This window comes from Sceloporus undulatus, chromosome 1, assembly GCF_019175285.1.
Source record: "Sceloporus undulatus isolate JIND9_A2432 ecotype Alabama chromosome 1, SceUnd_v1.1, whole genome shotgun sequence".
Lineage (NCBI taxonomy): Eukaryota > Metazoa > Chordata > Lepidosauria > Squamata > Phrynosomatidae > Sceloporus > Sceloporus undulatus.
Window position 1 is genome coordinate 203,378,045 of NC_056522.1, and position 18,162 is coordinate 203,396,206.

General features: G+C 41.5%; 1 protein-coding gene across 1 annotated transcript in view; it reads left to right on the forward strand.

Annotated features, from left to right (window-relative positions):
* CCDC141 (coiled-coil domain containing 141) overlaps positions 1-18,162 on the forward strand; it is a 142,981-nt gene extending 124,819 nt beyond the window's left edge. The window contains exons 26-28 of the mRNA XM_042444894.1: positions 17,510-17,664; positions 17,764-17,893; positions 17,981-18,162. Coding sequence (XP_042300828.1) covers positions 17,510-17,664; positions 17,764-17,893; positions 17,981-18,147 — 452 coding nt within the window. The 3' untranslated portion in view covers positions 18,148-18,162. The remainder of the gene's footprint in view (positions 1-17,509; positions 17,665-17,763; positions 17,894-17,980) is intronic.

The following is an 18,162-nucleotide window of genomic DNA, read 5'->3' on the forward strand; positions in this document are numbered from 1 at the left end:
ATTGGATGGCTCTCTGTATATGCAATGGTGGCAGAAAACAATAATTTCTTTGCTGCCTACACTGTCACAGAATAGGCCTTCAAATAGGCACTAGCCCAGGGTTAGGCATTGTGTGGGTTGTGGGTTGCATGCAGCCCCTTTGGGGATCCAGTGTAGTCTTTGGGACACCAATGGCTCTGACACCTCCTCAATATTTGATCTATCTATCTATTGGCTGGAAAAACATACCTACAGTAGAATAGGCCCCTTTGTGGGATTATTTTATGTTCTTAGGGGAACACCTCACCTCAAACCAACTAACTGCCCCCAAGCAACCCAAGTGGTGACCACTTACTGTCAGTTGCCCAAAATGGTGGCTGCAATGGTGCACTTGTGGTTATCTGGAGCTAAAAATTGGGTGGTATGGCCCTCTGAAGCTCCGAAGCATATTTATTGCTTTCCTGTTCTATCTTTGTCCAGACATGCAGTGAGTTTTTTTTGCCAGCATTGCTCTAATCTTCATCTGACTTGTTTCATCAGCTCCAGAAAACTAGTGGATGGTTTGGGTCCAGTTGGTGGGAGGGGATGCTCATGACCAACTCTGTCCACTGCTCTGGCCATTTCCCCATTCCAGAGGTCAGTCAGGACCTTAACACAACAGGAAAATCCCCAAGAACAGTCAAGAAGCCACCCAGATCCACCAGCTTCCTGAGGTGGACCATTTAATCAGTCCCCTAGGCCAGAAGAGCCTTCAAGTCCAAGTGTTCTACCTGTTCAAAGCCATTTGGATGTTGTTTTTTAATTGAATAATTTTGCACTACTAACCAGTCAGTTCCAATGAACTGCCTTCTACAGATGGAGAGCTGATTAAGAAGAATTCACTTTATCTGTTCATTCTGACTGGCAATGCTAGAAATCAAAGCTACTTTTTTTTAAGAGGAGAGGGCTTTAGCTCTTCTCTTCCCTTGTATAACAGTCTGACTAGAGCTATATACAAAATGTGCTTCTGTCCATCTTTTGGCAGGTGCTATTGCAAGCTTGCATATGGTCACATAGATCTAGAATGGAGCCCTGGTGGCGCAGTGGTTAAATGCCTGTACTGCAGCCATTCACTCAAGACCACAAGGTTGCGAGTTCAAGACCAGCATAAAGGGCCCAAGCTCGACTCAGGCTTGCATCCTTCCGAGGTCGCTAAAATGAGTACCCAGACTGTTGGGGGCAAATTAGCTTACTTGCTAATTAGCTTACTTGCTGTTCACCGCTATGATCTTTGGAATAGCGGTATATAAATAAAACAAATTATTATTATTATTATTATTATTATCTATTATTAGATATATGGTTGGCAGAAGGCTCATTTCATGCTATATAACAGAGGATTTTTTCCCTGACTAAGGAATGAAACAAGTATTCTTCTGTGGGAAGTCTACTTTTCTTAGAAGACTAGACTTACACTGTATTTAATTTTTTAAAGTACTTATATACTTTATTGTTGTGTGCCTTCAAGTTATTTCTTAGGCAAGCCTATAATAGGGTTTTCTTGGCAAGATTTGTTCAGAGGAGGTTTGCCATTGCCTTCCTCTGAAGCTGAGAGGATGTGACTTGCCCAAGGTCAGCCAGTGGGTTCCCATGGCTAAGATGGGAATAAAACCCTGGTCTCCAGAGCTGTAGTCCAGCACTCAAACCACTATAACACTCTGGCATAGCGATTAAATAGAACACCTAAGCAGCTTAAAAAACAAATGTGGATGACAATATGCATATTAAGAAATGTAAAAGCAATATAAAAATAATAAGAAATTGAGTACATTTACAGTTATGCACTGCATTTTATACACTGTATTTATCTCATATTTTGTCCTGTATTGTGGAAGAACAAGTAAATTGTGATATTAATTTCTGCACTCCAGTTTAGTGACTGGTATTTTAGTCTAATTATTTCCTCCTGCTTCATTTATAAATTAGACTGCTAAAGTGCAACACAATTTGTTCTACTTTCTTTGAAGGCTTAGTACTTTTTCCCTGGCAAGGTTCCTGGACAATTCCAAGAAAGACAGGATGCAACAGGTGCTGCTTTCTCCACTATGTAGATCTCACTGGAAAGCTACACCTATCCAACATTTGCCTGTCACACAGCAATAAAGCCACCGAATATCTGTATAGGAAAAAGAAATGGCATCCCTGGCCTACTGTCACTCCTAATTGTGCCTAGCCTTACTTTCCTTTTTAAAATGAAATTTCTACATACACAGAAACCATAATACTAAATCTCCATTCTGAGTACAGTTTCATATATTGTATTTCTGCTAGTTTTGGACAGCCACTAAGGCATAGGACTCCTGAGAGAAGATGAGAACCTTAAGACCTAACAGTGCAAATAATTTCTTCGTAAATTAACTCTTTAAGGTAGGTATGAGTAACTGCTGCAGTCCAGATGTTGTTGGGCTTCAACTCCCAGCAGCCCTAATTAGTATAAATGATGGTGATGGATGCTGGGAACTGTAGTTCAACCATATCTGGAGGGCCACACAATCCCCATTCCTGCTCTAAAGCAGCATTTTCCAAGCTGGTACCTTACTAATGAGGTAGATTACAACTTCCATAATCTTTCCATAATCTCCTAATAAAGTAGACTATAACTTTCATAATCTTTTCTCAATTATGGAAAGCGTAGTCTAAAACAGCTAGAGGGTACTAATCTGGGGGAAGCTGCATGACGGTTTCCAGTGCTTCCTCCAATGCAATCCATTTATGAGAATAACAGATCTGTGATTGCACACTACTTAAAGATCCAAAGTAGATCCAAAGTAGGAAAAAACAATTTTAATTTATGGTAATCACCGTTTAGCTCCTATTGTTCAGGCAACAACCAAACACATGCTCTGCTGTGGGAATACACTTTGAGGAAGAACCCTAGTTCAAATGGTAGAGCACATGTCTTCCATGCAAAAGGTTCAGTCCTCAGCACCCACATCTTTGCTAAATGAAAGCTGTGAAATCCTGAAACCATGGAGAGCTGCTTGCAGTCAGGGTGAACGGTACGCATCTAGATGAAACAATTGTGTGGTTCAGCATAAGGCATCTGTAGTGGCTTCTGTTTACTCTCCCCTCTAACACCAACTGTGAGGGTTGTCCTCCTGTCCCACTACTGCCCCCAATTGTGAGGACTTACTCGTGTCCCACTGCTATGGCATCAAATGTGGGGATCTTCTAGATGCCCTCATGGTTCCCGTCTCAGACTTTATGCATCTAATCTCCCCAGTGGACAGCACTACCCTTGAATAACTGTTGCCACTACAGACACCCTGTGACTGAACTCAAGCATTCCAATATATATAACATTCTCAAGGGCATAAATATATAATACAAAAATTAACTTATTAAGCAGAAGTTCAACATACAGTTAAAATTACTTACTTGAAATATCTAAAATTTGACTTATGCTAACTTTAACTCATATATCTCACTCATGTTTCTAAAACTGACATTCCTATCTCTCCCTCTCTCAGACTCTAACATCCACCTTCTTTTTTTAAAAATCCCTTTAGCCATTTGGCCAGTCACCAGTCATTCCCGACATGCCATACTCTTGCCCCTTCCTGACAAATCACTTAAGTTATTTAGTATACCTTACATACATATCCATACCTTACCTAAACTGTCTCCAATAAACATAGCAACATTTTTACTAAAGCCTAGAACATCACGGGAGCTTCCGATATTCTGCTGTAAAATGGTTTGGGAAATGAGATTAGAAGTTAATTTTTGATTTACAGTTCCCAGAATCTTCCAGGCCATGCCAGCTGAGGATGTGACTTGCCCAAGGTCACCCAGTGAGTTCCCATTGCTGAGATGGGAATAAAACCCTGGTCTCCAGAGCTGTAGTCCAGCACTCAAACCACTATACCACTCTGGCATAGCAAATAAATAGAACACCTAAGCAGCTTAAAAAGCAAATGTGGATGACAATGTCCATATCAAGGGTAAAGTCAGAAAAGCTAAAGCGCAGAATAAACTCAGGCTTGCTAGAGAGGTTAAAAAGAATAAAAAGGGCTTTTTTGGATATGTCCGCAGCAAAAGGAAGAAGAAGGAGATGGTAGGGCCACTCCGTGGAGAAGATGGCAAAATGCTACTAACAGGGGACAGAGAAAAGGCAGAATTATTCAACACCTTCTTTGCCTCATTCAAGAAAAGGCAAAGGGTGCTCAACCTGAGGATAATGGAGCAGAGGACAGAATAGGGCAGTGATGGTGAACCTTTTAGAGGCCGAGTGCCCAAACTGCAACCCCAAACCCACTTATTTATTGCAAAGTGCCATGTCCCTCTGGCCTTCTAGTAACAAACTCTGGCAAACTCTGTGCTGGGGTGATGGCACATGTGTGCCATAGGTTCACCATCACTGGAATAGGGGGATTTCAGCACAGAATAAGTAGATAGTAGAAGAATACCTTGTTAATCTAAATGAATTTAAGTCTCCAGGACCAGATGAACTGCATCCAAGGGTATTAAAAGAGTTGGCAAATGTAATATCAGAGCCATTGGCAATAATCCTTGAGAACTCCTGGAAAACAGAAGTCCCAGCAGACTGGAGGAGCGCAAATGTTGTCCCCATCTTCAAAAAGGGAAAAAAAGAGGATCCCAACAATTATCGTCCAGTTAGTCTTACATCTACACCAGGAAAGATTCTAGAGCAGATCATTAAACAGAGAATCTGTGAACATCTAGAAAGCAATGCCATAATCACAAAAAGTCAACATGGATTTCAGAGAAACAAGTCATGCCAAACAAATCTGATCTCTTTTTTTGATAAAATTACCAGCTTGTTAGATGAAGGGAATGCTGTGGATATAGTATATCTTGATTTCAGTAAGGCCTTTGACAAAGTTCCCCATGACATTCTTGTAAACAAACTTGTAAAATGTGGGCTAGACAAGGCAACTGTTAAGTGGATTTGTAATTGGTTGACCGGCCGAACCCAAAGGGTGCTCAACAATGGCTCCTTTTCATCCTGGAGAGAAGTGACCAGTGGGGTCCCACAGGGCTCTGTCCTGGGCCCAGTGCTATTCAACATCTTTATCAATGACTTGGAGGACAAAATTGGGAGCATACTTATCAAATTTGCAGATGACACCAAACTAGGGGGAGTAGCTAATACGCCAGAGGACAGGATCAAAATTCAAGATGACATTAATGGACTAGAAAGCTGGGCCAAAGCCAACAAAATGAAATTCAACATGGAGAAATGTAAGGTATTGCACTTAGGGTGGAAATATGAAATGCACAGATATAGGATGGGGGACACCTGGCTGAATGAAACTACATGTGAAAGGGATCTGGGAGTCCAAGTAGACCACAAGTTGAACATGAGTCAACAGTGCAATGCAGCAGCTAAAAAGGCCAATGCAATTTTAAGCTGCATCAATAAAAGTATAGTGTCTAGATCAAGGGAAGTAATAGTGCCACTATATTCTGCTATGGTCAGGCCCCACCTAGAATATTGTGTCCAGTTCTGGGCACCACAATTTAAAAAGGAGGTGGAGAAACTGGAGCATGTCCAAAGGAGAGCAACTAAAATGGTGAAGGGTCTGAAAGCCATGCCCTACGAGGAATGACTTAGGGAGCTGGGGATGTTTAGCCTGGAGAAGAGAAGGTTAAGAGGTGATATGATAGCCCTGTTTAAATATTTGAAGGGATGTCATATTGAGGAGGGAGCATGCTTGTTTTTTGCTGCTCCAGAGACTAGGACCTGGAACAACGGATGCAAGCTGCAGGAAAAAAGATTCCACCTCAACATTAGGAAGAACTTCCTGACAGTAAGGGCTGTCCAACAGTGGAACACACTCCCTCCTCCGAGTGTAGTGAGGTTTTTAAACAGAGGCTGGATGGCCATCTGTCAGGGATGCTTTGATTTGGATTTCCTGCATGGCAGGGGGTTGGACTGGATGGCCCTTGCGGTCTCTTCCAACTCTATTATTCTATGATTCTATGATTCTGGGCTCTGTAGTCCAAAAGAGGTAACTTAATGATATCTGCCTGGAAATGCTTCCCTTCCAGGGCTTCTTTCAAATTCCATCCATTCTCTGAAAGAACAGGAGGGCTGTTCTTTCTTCACATGAGAGAAGCTATTACCAGGATTTTCTGGTATGAAAGGAATATAAATAACCAGGAGCCTATGGATGAGTCTGAAAAACAGACCTGCAACAGATACTGTTGGTGAAGCCAGGAAGTTATTCAGATTCAGTACACATTTTGATATTGCTGAGGCAGTACCTTAAATGATAACTGTCCAGAAAAAAAAGACATTATGGCTGCAAATAAGAGCATTTGACAGTACATTTTCTCCATTAATGTTAATGTTCATTTCTTTTTCATAGGCATCTCTACTTAGTGGAGCCATAAATTATGACAAAGGCTGCACCCGCACTGTAGAAATAATCCAGTTTTAGCCTGCTTTAACTGGCCTGGTTCAGTGCTAGGGAATCCTGGAATTTGTAGTTTGTTGTGGCACCAGAGCCCTGACAGAGAAGAAGGCTAAATAGCTTGCCAAACTACAGATCCCAGAATTCCATAGCATTGAGCCTGGACAGTTAAAGTGGTGTCAAACTGGATTATTTTTGCAGTGTGGATACAGGGTGAAAAATAAAACACACAATACCTTCTTTAGGGTGGGAGGATATTGCAGAAGAGGAAAGTTTAGCAAATTGTACCTTGCCTGAAAGACTGTCTTTTGCAAAATGTTTAAAAAACCAAGGAGCTCCATGCTTTTTTTTTTCCAAATCGCCACCCAAATTAGGATGCTCAAATGTGTACAGAATTTGATTCTTATGCTGCTTATAGTGATGTCCCACTTGGCTGTTTTCTGGTTGCTTCAGTTCTAATGGTTTTTGCTGGGTTTTATGTAAGCTGCTCTGGGAGACTTGTTAGCATAAAAATGTTGTAAACCTAACCAAAATAAATTAGAGCAGGACTAGGCACAAACCTCTTTGGGAAGGGTGGGCCATCATGAGTGCTGTAGTAACTGAAAAGAGGCTGACAGCATTGAGAGTTTAAAACTCCAGTTAACCAGGTTCCCTTAATGATTAATCTGCATTTCTGTGCAAGCCTTGCCTCAAAAAGCACAACATTCATTGCTGGCTATTTCCTTTAATATCTGTGCAGGCCACCATTAATTTCCCAGATCAAAATCATACCCAATGTTTTCTGTTCATGCAGCCTGGAAAGAGGTTTTTACTTCCAGGATACAATACGCATTTTGTTCAAGACATGGCATCAAATGTGGGTAAGTACAGCTTGCCCTCCAACACTTCACAGGTGAAAACTGCAACACATTTGGCCAACACAAATCAAAGTGGTCAAGAGGGCAAAAGTTATTAATGAGGAAAAACACGCAACGTAGGTGGGACTGCAGCAATTTGCTTTTGCCTAAGCCTACTGGAAAGGGCAAGATTCTGCCCTATCCTCTCCCCATTGCTCAGAGAATCACGTGCAAACCACTTTTGCATTTTGAATTTAATTTGCAGCAATTGAAGTAAGCTGAGGAGGAAGGGGGAAAGTGGAAGGAAGGTAGAGAAACAGTGACATTTTAAAAATAGCTGCAAATGTGGGATGAGAGAGAGAGGAGTAATTGGGACTGTTGGGGGACATGAAAGAGTGAGTAAAAGAAAGCCCCCATAACTCCTGCTCCACCAGGATGAGCAGTCAATAGCAAACTATATACTGCTTTGTAGAATTTGGAAGAGCTACTTTTTGGACAATTCCCAGAATGTGTCTTGAGAATATTGTGGAAATTGTAGTCCAAAAACGTAACATTTCCAAACTACTAAACAAACATTTTAGCTAGGCCCAGTAGCTAGCAAGTTCATATTCATCAGTGGCGCAAACTTGGAACAATGGCCCTGTTTCTTTAAAATAATTTTCCAGTCCTGAAACAGGAAAGTGACTCAGTTTCCTCCAAGATGGCTTTGAATGTACCATTGCTATCCCTTACCCTGAGCTACTTGAGGTCTGTTTATTCTGGGTCACATAGGAAGGTACATGATATTTCAGATTTTGCGCCTTATCATGCTATGTAAGTATGAAGATTGTTTACTTCATCTTTTGCAAGAGATTACATAAAGATTATTAGAGTTGTCCAATGTCCTTCAGAGTAATAACATGAAATTAAGAAAGGTTTGGAAGCGACTATAAATTTAAATAAGCTCCTTTTGCAGCATTTCAGCCTGAAAGCAACAAAATACTGAAAATATTCTACATTCTGAGATGTTATGCTGTTTTAAAGAATGCAAATGAATGCACATTAGATTTAGCAGTTGAATGCAAAAGACAACTTTGTGGTTTAACTTCTAATACTCAGTATTAACATACACTTAGGAGAGACTGGTTTTATGTCTGTTTTGCATAGCAGAGTCTTCTTAAGCAGAGAGGGCTTTAGGGAGAGAGGGGAGCTATATAGGAAGCAGCTGCCATCTTCCATTTTTAACCATGGCTAGTATGCTGCTGAAAGGAATTGGAGAAGAGAGAGGGACCTCTTTCTGTCTTAATAGAATTCTTTCCATCCAGGGAGACCAGATGTCTTAAGTGCAAAGGAGGACAAGGTACTGCAAAATGTAGGATGCTGAAGGAAAATGTAGGGCATTACAAAATAAAAGCTAAAAACATTAATATAAATATAAATTTATGCTTCTTGGTCATGGTCAAAATGGAAGACTTTTGGAATTCTTCCCAGAAGGAAACTGGACATGTCCTGGAAAAGGAAGATGTCAGGTCACCCTGTTTCCACCACACAGGCAAAAGCTGAGTCTGCATTAGGATGAAGCGTGTCCTGATTTTGGCATGTTTATCATGTCTTTATTTGTCAAAAAAATGTAAAATCTTCAATAGACTACTAAATTCCCATTTACACTGGAAGCAGACTCAGAGCGAACCGTTTGCAGTGCAGCAGCAGACGCTGTTGGCAGCTTGGGACAACACTACACTGCACCGTAATTCTGCTGTTGTTCCATTTTTACAGCTATGGCTGATTCCTGTGGCATTCTGGGGTTTGTAGTTTAGTGAGCCCTAAGAGCTCTCTGGCTGAGGATTCTAAATTCCCTTCCCTAGACTGCAGATCCCAGGATTCCATAGGAGGCAGACGTAGCGGTAAAAGTAGAATAATAGTGCTATAACAGTGCAATGCTGTGTTTAAAGTATCAGCAAGGTGTTATGCCAGGGGTGAATGCTGTGTACCACATGGCTTGCCCCGTGCACCCTAACGTAGCCAGCTTCTTTCACTGTTGATGGAGAGTGCTGTCCCATGGAGCGGGCACCATCTTGTACTTCACTTCAGTCAAAAAATATGTCAGACCAGCTCTGCCACTCTGGCATGCTTACAACATTATGTTTTTTTACTATGGCAGTTGCTTATGCATAGATAAACACCACAAGAGGCTATAGACCTGCATCATATTTGTATCTGTGTCTGTGTATTGATAGATAAAATTGTAGAAATCACTACTGCAGATGAAATGGCTTCGATTCATGCCATCCCCTACAAGAGACCCAAAACATTCTGCTATTAACAGTCCTGCTCAACACAATGGCTTCTTTATGAGCCTTTTTGTTGTTTTGTGCATTCAAGTCATTTCCAATTTATGGCAACCTTAAGGCAATCCTATGATAGTGATTGAGCCTATCCACCAATAATACAGTGTTCTTATTTTAGTCCCTTTCACCTTACCAAGTACAGTCTGCCCACCATCCACATCTTGCTATCTGCATACTTGAGCTCATGCGGATGGCAAGCCCTGGCGGACAAAATGGCACAAGCGCTGCAGGCATACGGGCGACACTGTGCATGGGAGCATGCTGCCATAGGAATTCATAGGTGATTTTCCCCATACACGGGTGTGTATGTGTATGGAATGGATGCCCCACATATAGGAAGGGCCCACTGTATTGCATACTCCCAACTGACCTAATTTGGCAGGGACAGTACTGATTAATCTTCTGTCATCCCAGTTTTTCAGCTCCTTTTAAAATGTCCCAGTTTATCTCTCCTCCTCCCACTTTGCTCCTTTGTCTTCATCTTACTTCCATTTCTGCAGGCTGAGTCGAGAGTGCAAAAGTAGCTTGCACTCAGTTAACTAAGCAGGGGAGAGAAAAGAAAAGGGGGCAGAATCATTACTTTCCCAGTAGGCTTAGATAAAAGCAGACTGCTACAGCAGCTCGTAGCTTGTGTTTTCTTCTTCATGAATAATTTTTGCCATCTTGACCATGCTCTGATGTTGCTTGGCCACATTTGTTGTGGTTTTAATCTATGAAATGTTTGAGGATGTAGCATTATAATCTTGCCCAGTGTGCATCCAATGATAAATATAGTTCAATATAACATAGTCACCCAGTATATCCACAGATTTTCTATCAATAGAGTCATCCATGCACGGCTCGAAAATATTTTTTAAAAAATATAAATTCTAAAAAGCAAACCTTGATTTTGCCATTTTTATATAAGGGACACCATTTTACTACACCACTGTATTTAATGGGACTTTAGCATCCATGGATTTTGGTATCCACAGGGGGTCCTGGAACCAAACCCCAGAAGATCACAAGGGGCATTGTAAAATAGTCCGGTAACACTGTATACTGTAAATAACACTATAATAGGGAATAGTGTGGTCAAGTGACCTATGTGCCTGCTTCAGACTTTGCAACCCTTCAGATACTGCTAAAGTGCAGCTCCCATCAGCTCTAACCAGCATAGCCAATGGTGAGGAAAGCTGGGTGTTGCAGTGCAACAACATCTGGATGACCACAGGCTTCCTACATTTGATTTACTATGTGGGTACTACAGTCAGCCCTCTGTATCCATGGATTCTTTTATAGCAATAGCAATAGCAAGTACATTTCTATACTGCTTATCAATGTACTTAAGCACTCCCTAGGTGGTTTACAAAGTGCAAGCTATGGATTCAACTATCCATGGCTTGAAAATACTAAAAAATGTTATTAATTCCTAAAGCAAATCTGTATATAAGGGATACCATTTCACTATGCCATTTTATTTCATGGGACCTGAGTATCCATGGATTTTGGTATCCATACAGAGTTCTGGAACCAAACCCCAATAGATACCAAGAGTTGCCTATATTTGATGAGCAAGACTTCTCAAGCTTCTCTCTTCATAGATCTTTTCTATCTGTAACTCGGATTTGGACTGAATAAATGAAATAGAGTGTGCCTTTAAAGACTGAATCGACTGCTAAAGCATGGCAGATGACAAACTCAGTTTTGACAAGATGATTCTTCTTTATTTTTCCCTCATGTGCAGATATTTTGATGGTAATGCAAACAGCTACTTTAGAAGCATCCAGGGAGTTGCATGCATTCAGTGAGATTTTTTTTTTTAGAAAACTTTTCTTTTAACAAGAGGTCCCTACAGCATATCATAGGTTCCTTTTGAAACTCTAAACACTGCTTACCATCCAGCGTAGGGGTGTTGCTGTTTGAAACTACAAAGTGCAAAGCCCCCTAAGGCAACTAGAATTAGTTACTTGCTCCTTTGGATCCCATCCATAGTCTGAATGAGTAAGCATCAACAAGTGCATCCCATTCCAAAGAGATGAAGGCACTTCACTCAACGACTGCCCCATGGTGAGCTGCCACCTGTTTGGAAATCAATCCTGCAAGATTTTTTTAACAACAAGCCAGATTTTCTCATTCTGTGCAGGCTCCCTACGGGGCAATTTTAAAAAGTGGATACATATCTAAGCAACATCAATAAGTGATCAGTGACCATTTCTTCTCCCTCTCCATCCCTGCCAAATTCAGAGAAGAAGCACCTACTGGGGAAAATCTGCATAGAGAACACCTCTTCAGAGTTCAGTCAAGATGTTTGTATACATAATATATGCAGACATATAGGCTGCAAGCCACAGTCATTTTGCACTGCATGTTTTCCTTTTTCATGGATCACTTTAAGGGCCACCTTGCTTTCCGTTTTTAGCAGATCTTTCCTGTTGATCTTTTTTGAGGCCTGTGCAACCTGCCCTGAATGCCTGATTTTGTTGTCCTATGCCTTCAAATCATTTCTGATGTATGGCGATCCTAAGGCCAAACGATCATTTCCTGGCAGGTTTCTTCAGAGGGGGTTTGCCGTTGCCATCCTCTGAGATTGAGAGTGTCACTCACTTAAGGTTATCCTATGGGTTTCTATAGCTGAGTGGGGATTCAAACTTTGGTCTCCAGAGTTGTAGTCCAACGCTCAAACCATTACTCCTGACTCTCCTGAATGCCTCCTCTTGCCAGACTTTTTAATTGGCTTTGTGACATACAGCAGATGCCCAGCTAAAGTAACTAAGAGGCAGATAATTTTAGTGCCACTTCAAGTAGGCCTTACAAACAGCCCAGCAAGGGGAAAAAAATAGAATGAGTGGACATGGAAGTAACAACTAATAGCAAAAGCTGTAAAAAGCAAAGGTGCTATAGTGTGAGAACTCAGGCTTCTTTAAACCAGATTTGAAAAGCCCTTATGCTGTAACTCAGGAAACCAAGGGGGCATGATTTCCCTTAGTAGTAGCTCTAACTGTAGATATGATACCTCAGGAATGAGGCCAGGAAGGATGCTTCATTTTCTAAACGTTGCTCTCTTTATTTAGTTATTTATTTAACTTATATTGTACCTTTCTCACAACATAGGATTAAAGAGCATACAGTCCTGAGGAACTGGCTACCAGTCCTGAGGAATAGCAAAATAAGGACTCAGCAAATGCAAATGGGAAACCACTCAGAGTCAGGGGCTTTCCCAGCAGATATTAGCAGACATTAATCCTCTTTTGCATTAGCCTCCCAGCCTGAGGACTGCCATCAACACAGAACAATACACATGCAAATCACTCCTGCATTCCCAGGCTCACACAGTGTGTGTGTATATACATATACACTCACTTTTTCCAGGCAAAGCATTCTCTGAAGATGCCAGCCACAGATGCTGGCGAAACGTCAGGAAGAAAATCTTCTAGAACATGGCCACATAGCCCGAAAAACTCACAAAAACCCGCAGCATACAGTATCTCAGGCTGTATCCGCATTACAGAAATAATCCGGTTTGACCCCCCTTTAACTGCCATGGCTCAATGCTATGGAATTCTGGTGCTTCAACAAACTTCAGGTCCCAGAATTGCATAGCACTGAGTCATGGCACTTAAAGTGGGGTCAAACAGGATTATTTCAGCACCTAAGGAAACACAGTGCAATTCAAAAAATACAAACATTGGTGCGTTACAGACCGCCGCTTTGCAGCAATCTGCTGGCGCTGCTGTTTGCCCTGCGAGGGAGCCGCAGCAGCCAAACCGCGCGACTCCCGCACAGAGCAAAAAAGAAGCTCCAAAATGGAGCTTCTTCCTGTGGCGCAGTTATGACGCCGCGAGGTGCCAATGGCGCACTCGCGATGTCATAAGCGCTGTGCGACGTGCGGACGCTATGCGTCCGACACGTAAAGATGGCGGCACCTGTGTGTATAGGGCGCCACCATCTTTATGCCCTTGTCACGCGCTAGGGGTGAGGCTGGTATGGACGCTAGGTCCTCGGCCAACCCCCAGTACGTGATGGGGGCGTATTAAAGGCCTGTCTATAACGCGCCATTGAAAGGGACCATACAGACAGGCCAAAATAAAGCTGCAAGTCACTTTGGATGTAAGCTTTTTAAATGACACACATGTCTTAAGAGGCCAGAAGCTGTGCCAAAGCTGCACTCCAGTCCTTAGGATTGGTATGTGGCTTTGGTACGGCTTCTGGCTTCTTAGGACGCATACATCATTTAAGCAGTGACCAAAAGCAGCTTTATTTTGGCCTGTCCGTATGGGCTCATGGTTAATCTAAATTTGATGTTAAAAACACAAGTTAAAAAGAGAAGACTTGGTAGCAAGGGAAGAGTACCAGAAGTAATTTCTGTTCTCCCCCTGACTCTCTTTCAGTAGACATGTTTACTTGCAGATGAGTTTCTGTCAGTGAAATTGCAATACTACTTCAGATGGTGAAGGGGAGACAAGATGGCGCTGGTATGATTGGAAGTGGTTTAATGAGCACCAATATCTTTGTGGGATTTTTTCATTTCACTTTGCCCTGTTTGGTCTTTTATTTGGTTATTGCACTTCAGTGCCGTGCAGCATTGTCTCCTCTTCCCTTGCATTATTTCAGAAACTTTGCATTGCCTGCTTACAGTTGTAAACCACTTAGACACTGTTAGTTCAGTATTAAGCAGTATATAAATGAAGCTGTTTGTTGTTTACACTATTTTTCATATTTATTACTGGCCACACAATCTAGATTGCAAATTGAAGTTAAGAACCGCAGTCCTTCTTCATGTACTGAATACCTCCTTAAGGAAGAATGTGAAACGTAAAACCACTGGCATAACTTCATGTTAAGGAAAAAGCAACATGGGTTATACAGTAAGAGAAATAAAAGATGTATGTGAGAGTCAGAGTGACTCAGCAGAAGCCAATTGAGAACCACACAGGTGTGAATGGTAATACAATTAACAGGACCTGAGTGCTAAGGACAAGAATTGCTAAGTGGATAATTGAACACACCTGACAATTGTTAAGTGGTCAAGGCTAAGATGATGAAATCATTAATTGTGGGATGAACAAGGAGAACCAATGGGAATGATGTACACGCCTACTGGGTGGAAACAGACCACAGTAGGTGGTGCCATGATTTGGCTATAATAATGACTATACATCCCTATGCATTGTGTGGGTAGTAATGGATTGGAGTGTGGATAGTAGAGTGGATTGGAGAGTGAGGAGTTGAGTATTGTTTGGAGCTGTGTATATAGTAGAATAAAGTAGATCTTTTATATAAGACTACTGAGTTGTCTGGTGTCTTGGGTGAAGCTACAAGAACCAGCAGGACCCTGGTGAAGAAGGGTGAAGACTTCTGTGGAAGCAAGAGTGAGAAGGCTTGGAGAGTTTGTCGGGGTCTTCAGCCTGTTCTCTGCAACTCTTGCAAAGATATAACAACTGGCCAAAACTGGTCAGCGTGGTGCACAACCAGGTGGTGAGTTCCAGGCCAGGTGAAGAGCCACAACTCCCATCATCCCTGACACTTCATGTCAGCATATTGCCCCAAGAAGATCACAGCCATAGCTTGATAGTTTATCACTGCATTGAGAAAACCTGCTCTTTCAAGAAGGCATTCACATCTAGTTTTTTGTTTGGTTTTTTGATTAAATGTTTTGTAGAGACAGAAGAGGAATGTGTGCACACATGTTTACTTGAACAAGAGTTTCTATCAGGGAGATGACAATGCTGTCAGCTTTGTGTGCCTTCAAATCATTTCCGAGTTATTTCTGACCCTATCACAGGGTTTTCTTGGCAAAATTTCTTCAGAGGGGGTTTGCCATTGCCATCTTCTGAGGCTGAGAGAGTATGACTAGCCCAAGGTCACCCAGTGAGTTTCAAATTCAAATTCAAATTTTATTGCTTTTGACCAAAGGTCATTGCACCAGTGAGTTTCCATGGTCTCCAGGTTCATAGTCCAGTGCTCAAACCACTATACTAAACTTCAAAAATACTTCTTCAAAAATACAGTCATCATTTTACCATTGTTATTACATCAAGATTAGTGCTGGTTATGGACTGCTTTCTTCATGTATGTTAGTGACATTCCTTATTATGACAGCATAATAAGGAATTGAAAGTTGCTGACAGCGTGCACTAAACTATTCACTTATACATAATTTGAAGTTTGTTACTGTGTGAACACTGCACTTTTCGACCACAGAAAAACTCTCATATGCAATATCGTTCTTGGAATATAAAATCACTCCTAGCGGGGAGATAATGTCACAATCTGCATGCCTAACCAATTACTCCAGCAAGACTTAATGCCATTGCTTCTTTATCACTAAACACGATGCATAACTGAGATGAAAGTGGTTCTGCATTGCAACATATACTCATTCCTTTCCCTAAAAAGCTTCCCTGGGTAGCTATGAAAAAACGAAAGTCCTTGGATTGGAGCCCAGCTTCAGATGCTGGCAGTTCCTAAACTGAAAGAAAGATTAACCAGGAAAGCCTTATGCTTGTGAATACTTATTTAACAATAATGCAAAAATTTGCTAAACTCACACATTGCCTATGCTCACTGTGATAATACAATAATACAATTTAAACAACCAGTGGAATAATAAAGCCATATAAACCATTTAGAAAATAATCATACAGCAAAAATATTTAAAGTAACCAAAATGTAAGGTATACTATCCCTAAAACATCATACCTTCTTTAAATGGATTTATGTTTGATATTGCCTTATCCATAACTGATTCTTCCCTTGATGATATTTTTTAAAAAAGTTTTAGGCATGGGATACCTTACATTATGGTTACTTTAAAATATTTTTGCTGGGGGTAAAGTCACCCCCACATTCATATTGTACACATGATTCTGCTGTCGATATGAATGTGTAGAGAAAAGGGATCCCATTTGCTAGTGTCATGCTGCCAGCCAGGCACTGAGGAGGTGCATCTCTTACCTGTACATTTATCACATGTAAAGAGTTAAAGTCAGATGTTAGGTGTCATTCAGATGTCATTTTTTTTAGCTCGACTGCGAATAATCTCACACATTCCAAGTTTGTTATTCACACTATGGAACTACATCACAATGACCATCTCTCTGGGTTTTAGTGCTCACACATGTGAGCATTCAAATAAAGATTGAGGGGCTTGACAGACCATCCCAAAGGGGTGACCTGCAGCTGCCCTTTATAGCACTGGATTGGGACCACAGCAACTACATGCCATGACCCCGATCTCGCCTTTCCGCAGCACAAAAAGGAGCTACAAAAAGTGGCTCCTTTTTGCACCCTGGAAAGGGCACCATAGCTACCATTGCCATGACTTTTCGACACTCTTTTGGCTCTGTGTCATGTAGATGCAATGGCAGAGGAGTGCCATGATGTCACCTGCTGTGTGGTATGGTGCTTGGCATCATGCCAGCCTGGGGGCAGAGTCGGGGTGAGCGTCATGTGGGGGCAGAGTCAGGGCGTGGCATCCACATGACGCTCACCCTGAGTCTGCCCCCAGGACAGCCTTAATGGTCAGTGTGTACAGCCACAGAGTCAACAATGCCAATATATTTAAAACACATTCAAGGCACACATAGTTTTATCCAGTTTATCCTGGGTCTGTTCGCATCAGTTATTCACACTGCTGAAATAGTGAATATTTTTTTAAAAAATAACTTGGGGGGAGGACCTGATATTGTTTATCTTAGGTTCAGTGAGTTTTCTGGCACCCTTTCTCCCCAAACTTAATTGGATGCATTCAAAACAAAGATTCAACCTGGATTATTTTCACTATCTGAATAACCTGAATAACCCTACTAAACTAAACTAACTAAAGTTGGTTTTCTACTGCCTCTTTTGGAGCCAAGCTCCTCTTCACTCTTTCTCTCTTTTACAGTATAGGACATCACAAACACCTAACTCAATTTCAGCTTCAGAATTTTGTCTTCTTTCCCATCTCCCCAACCCCTATCCCCAGTTCAAGGAGAACAGCCGAGCTTCGTTAAAAAATTTGGACACACTACTCTGCAAGAAGGAGATGATTTAAACCTGCACTGTACAATACATGGAAGACCAAGGCCAAATGTTATTTGGACAAAAGATGGCATCAGAATGGCAGCAAGAGGAATTAGTGTATGTCTCAATGTTTTGTAAATGTTCCTTTGGGTAGAACACCATACATCTTGTTTCACACAACTAATCTCCCTTTGTCTGTATTTCATTGTTCTACAGATTGAGAAATTAGGGGACACCTATTATCTTTTAAAAAGAAATGCAGTCCTTGCTGACACTGGGAAATATATCTGCCTTGCTACTAATGAAGTTGGGGAGGCGCACTGCTCAGCGTTCATAAGAGTAATAGGTAACTAGGCTCGCATTATGAGACCACACTAATATAATAAATGAAGACCTTGCTCCCACTCTGGCTGACATCCTCATTTTGTTTCAGAGAAGAGTAAAAATGTACATGTTCCCAGCGTAACTGAACCTAAATCAAAGCGAGAGAGAGGCTATTTATCAGAAGAAAAGAAGGCTGCCACACCTGAAGCATTACAGGGTCAGGATTCACATTGCTTGAGAGGTCAAAGGCACACTAAAAAGCATTCTGTGAGGTAACTTCAGTTTATGTGG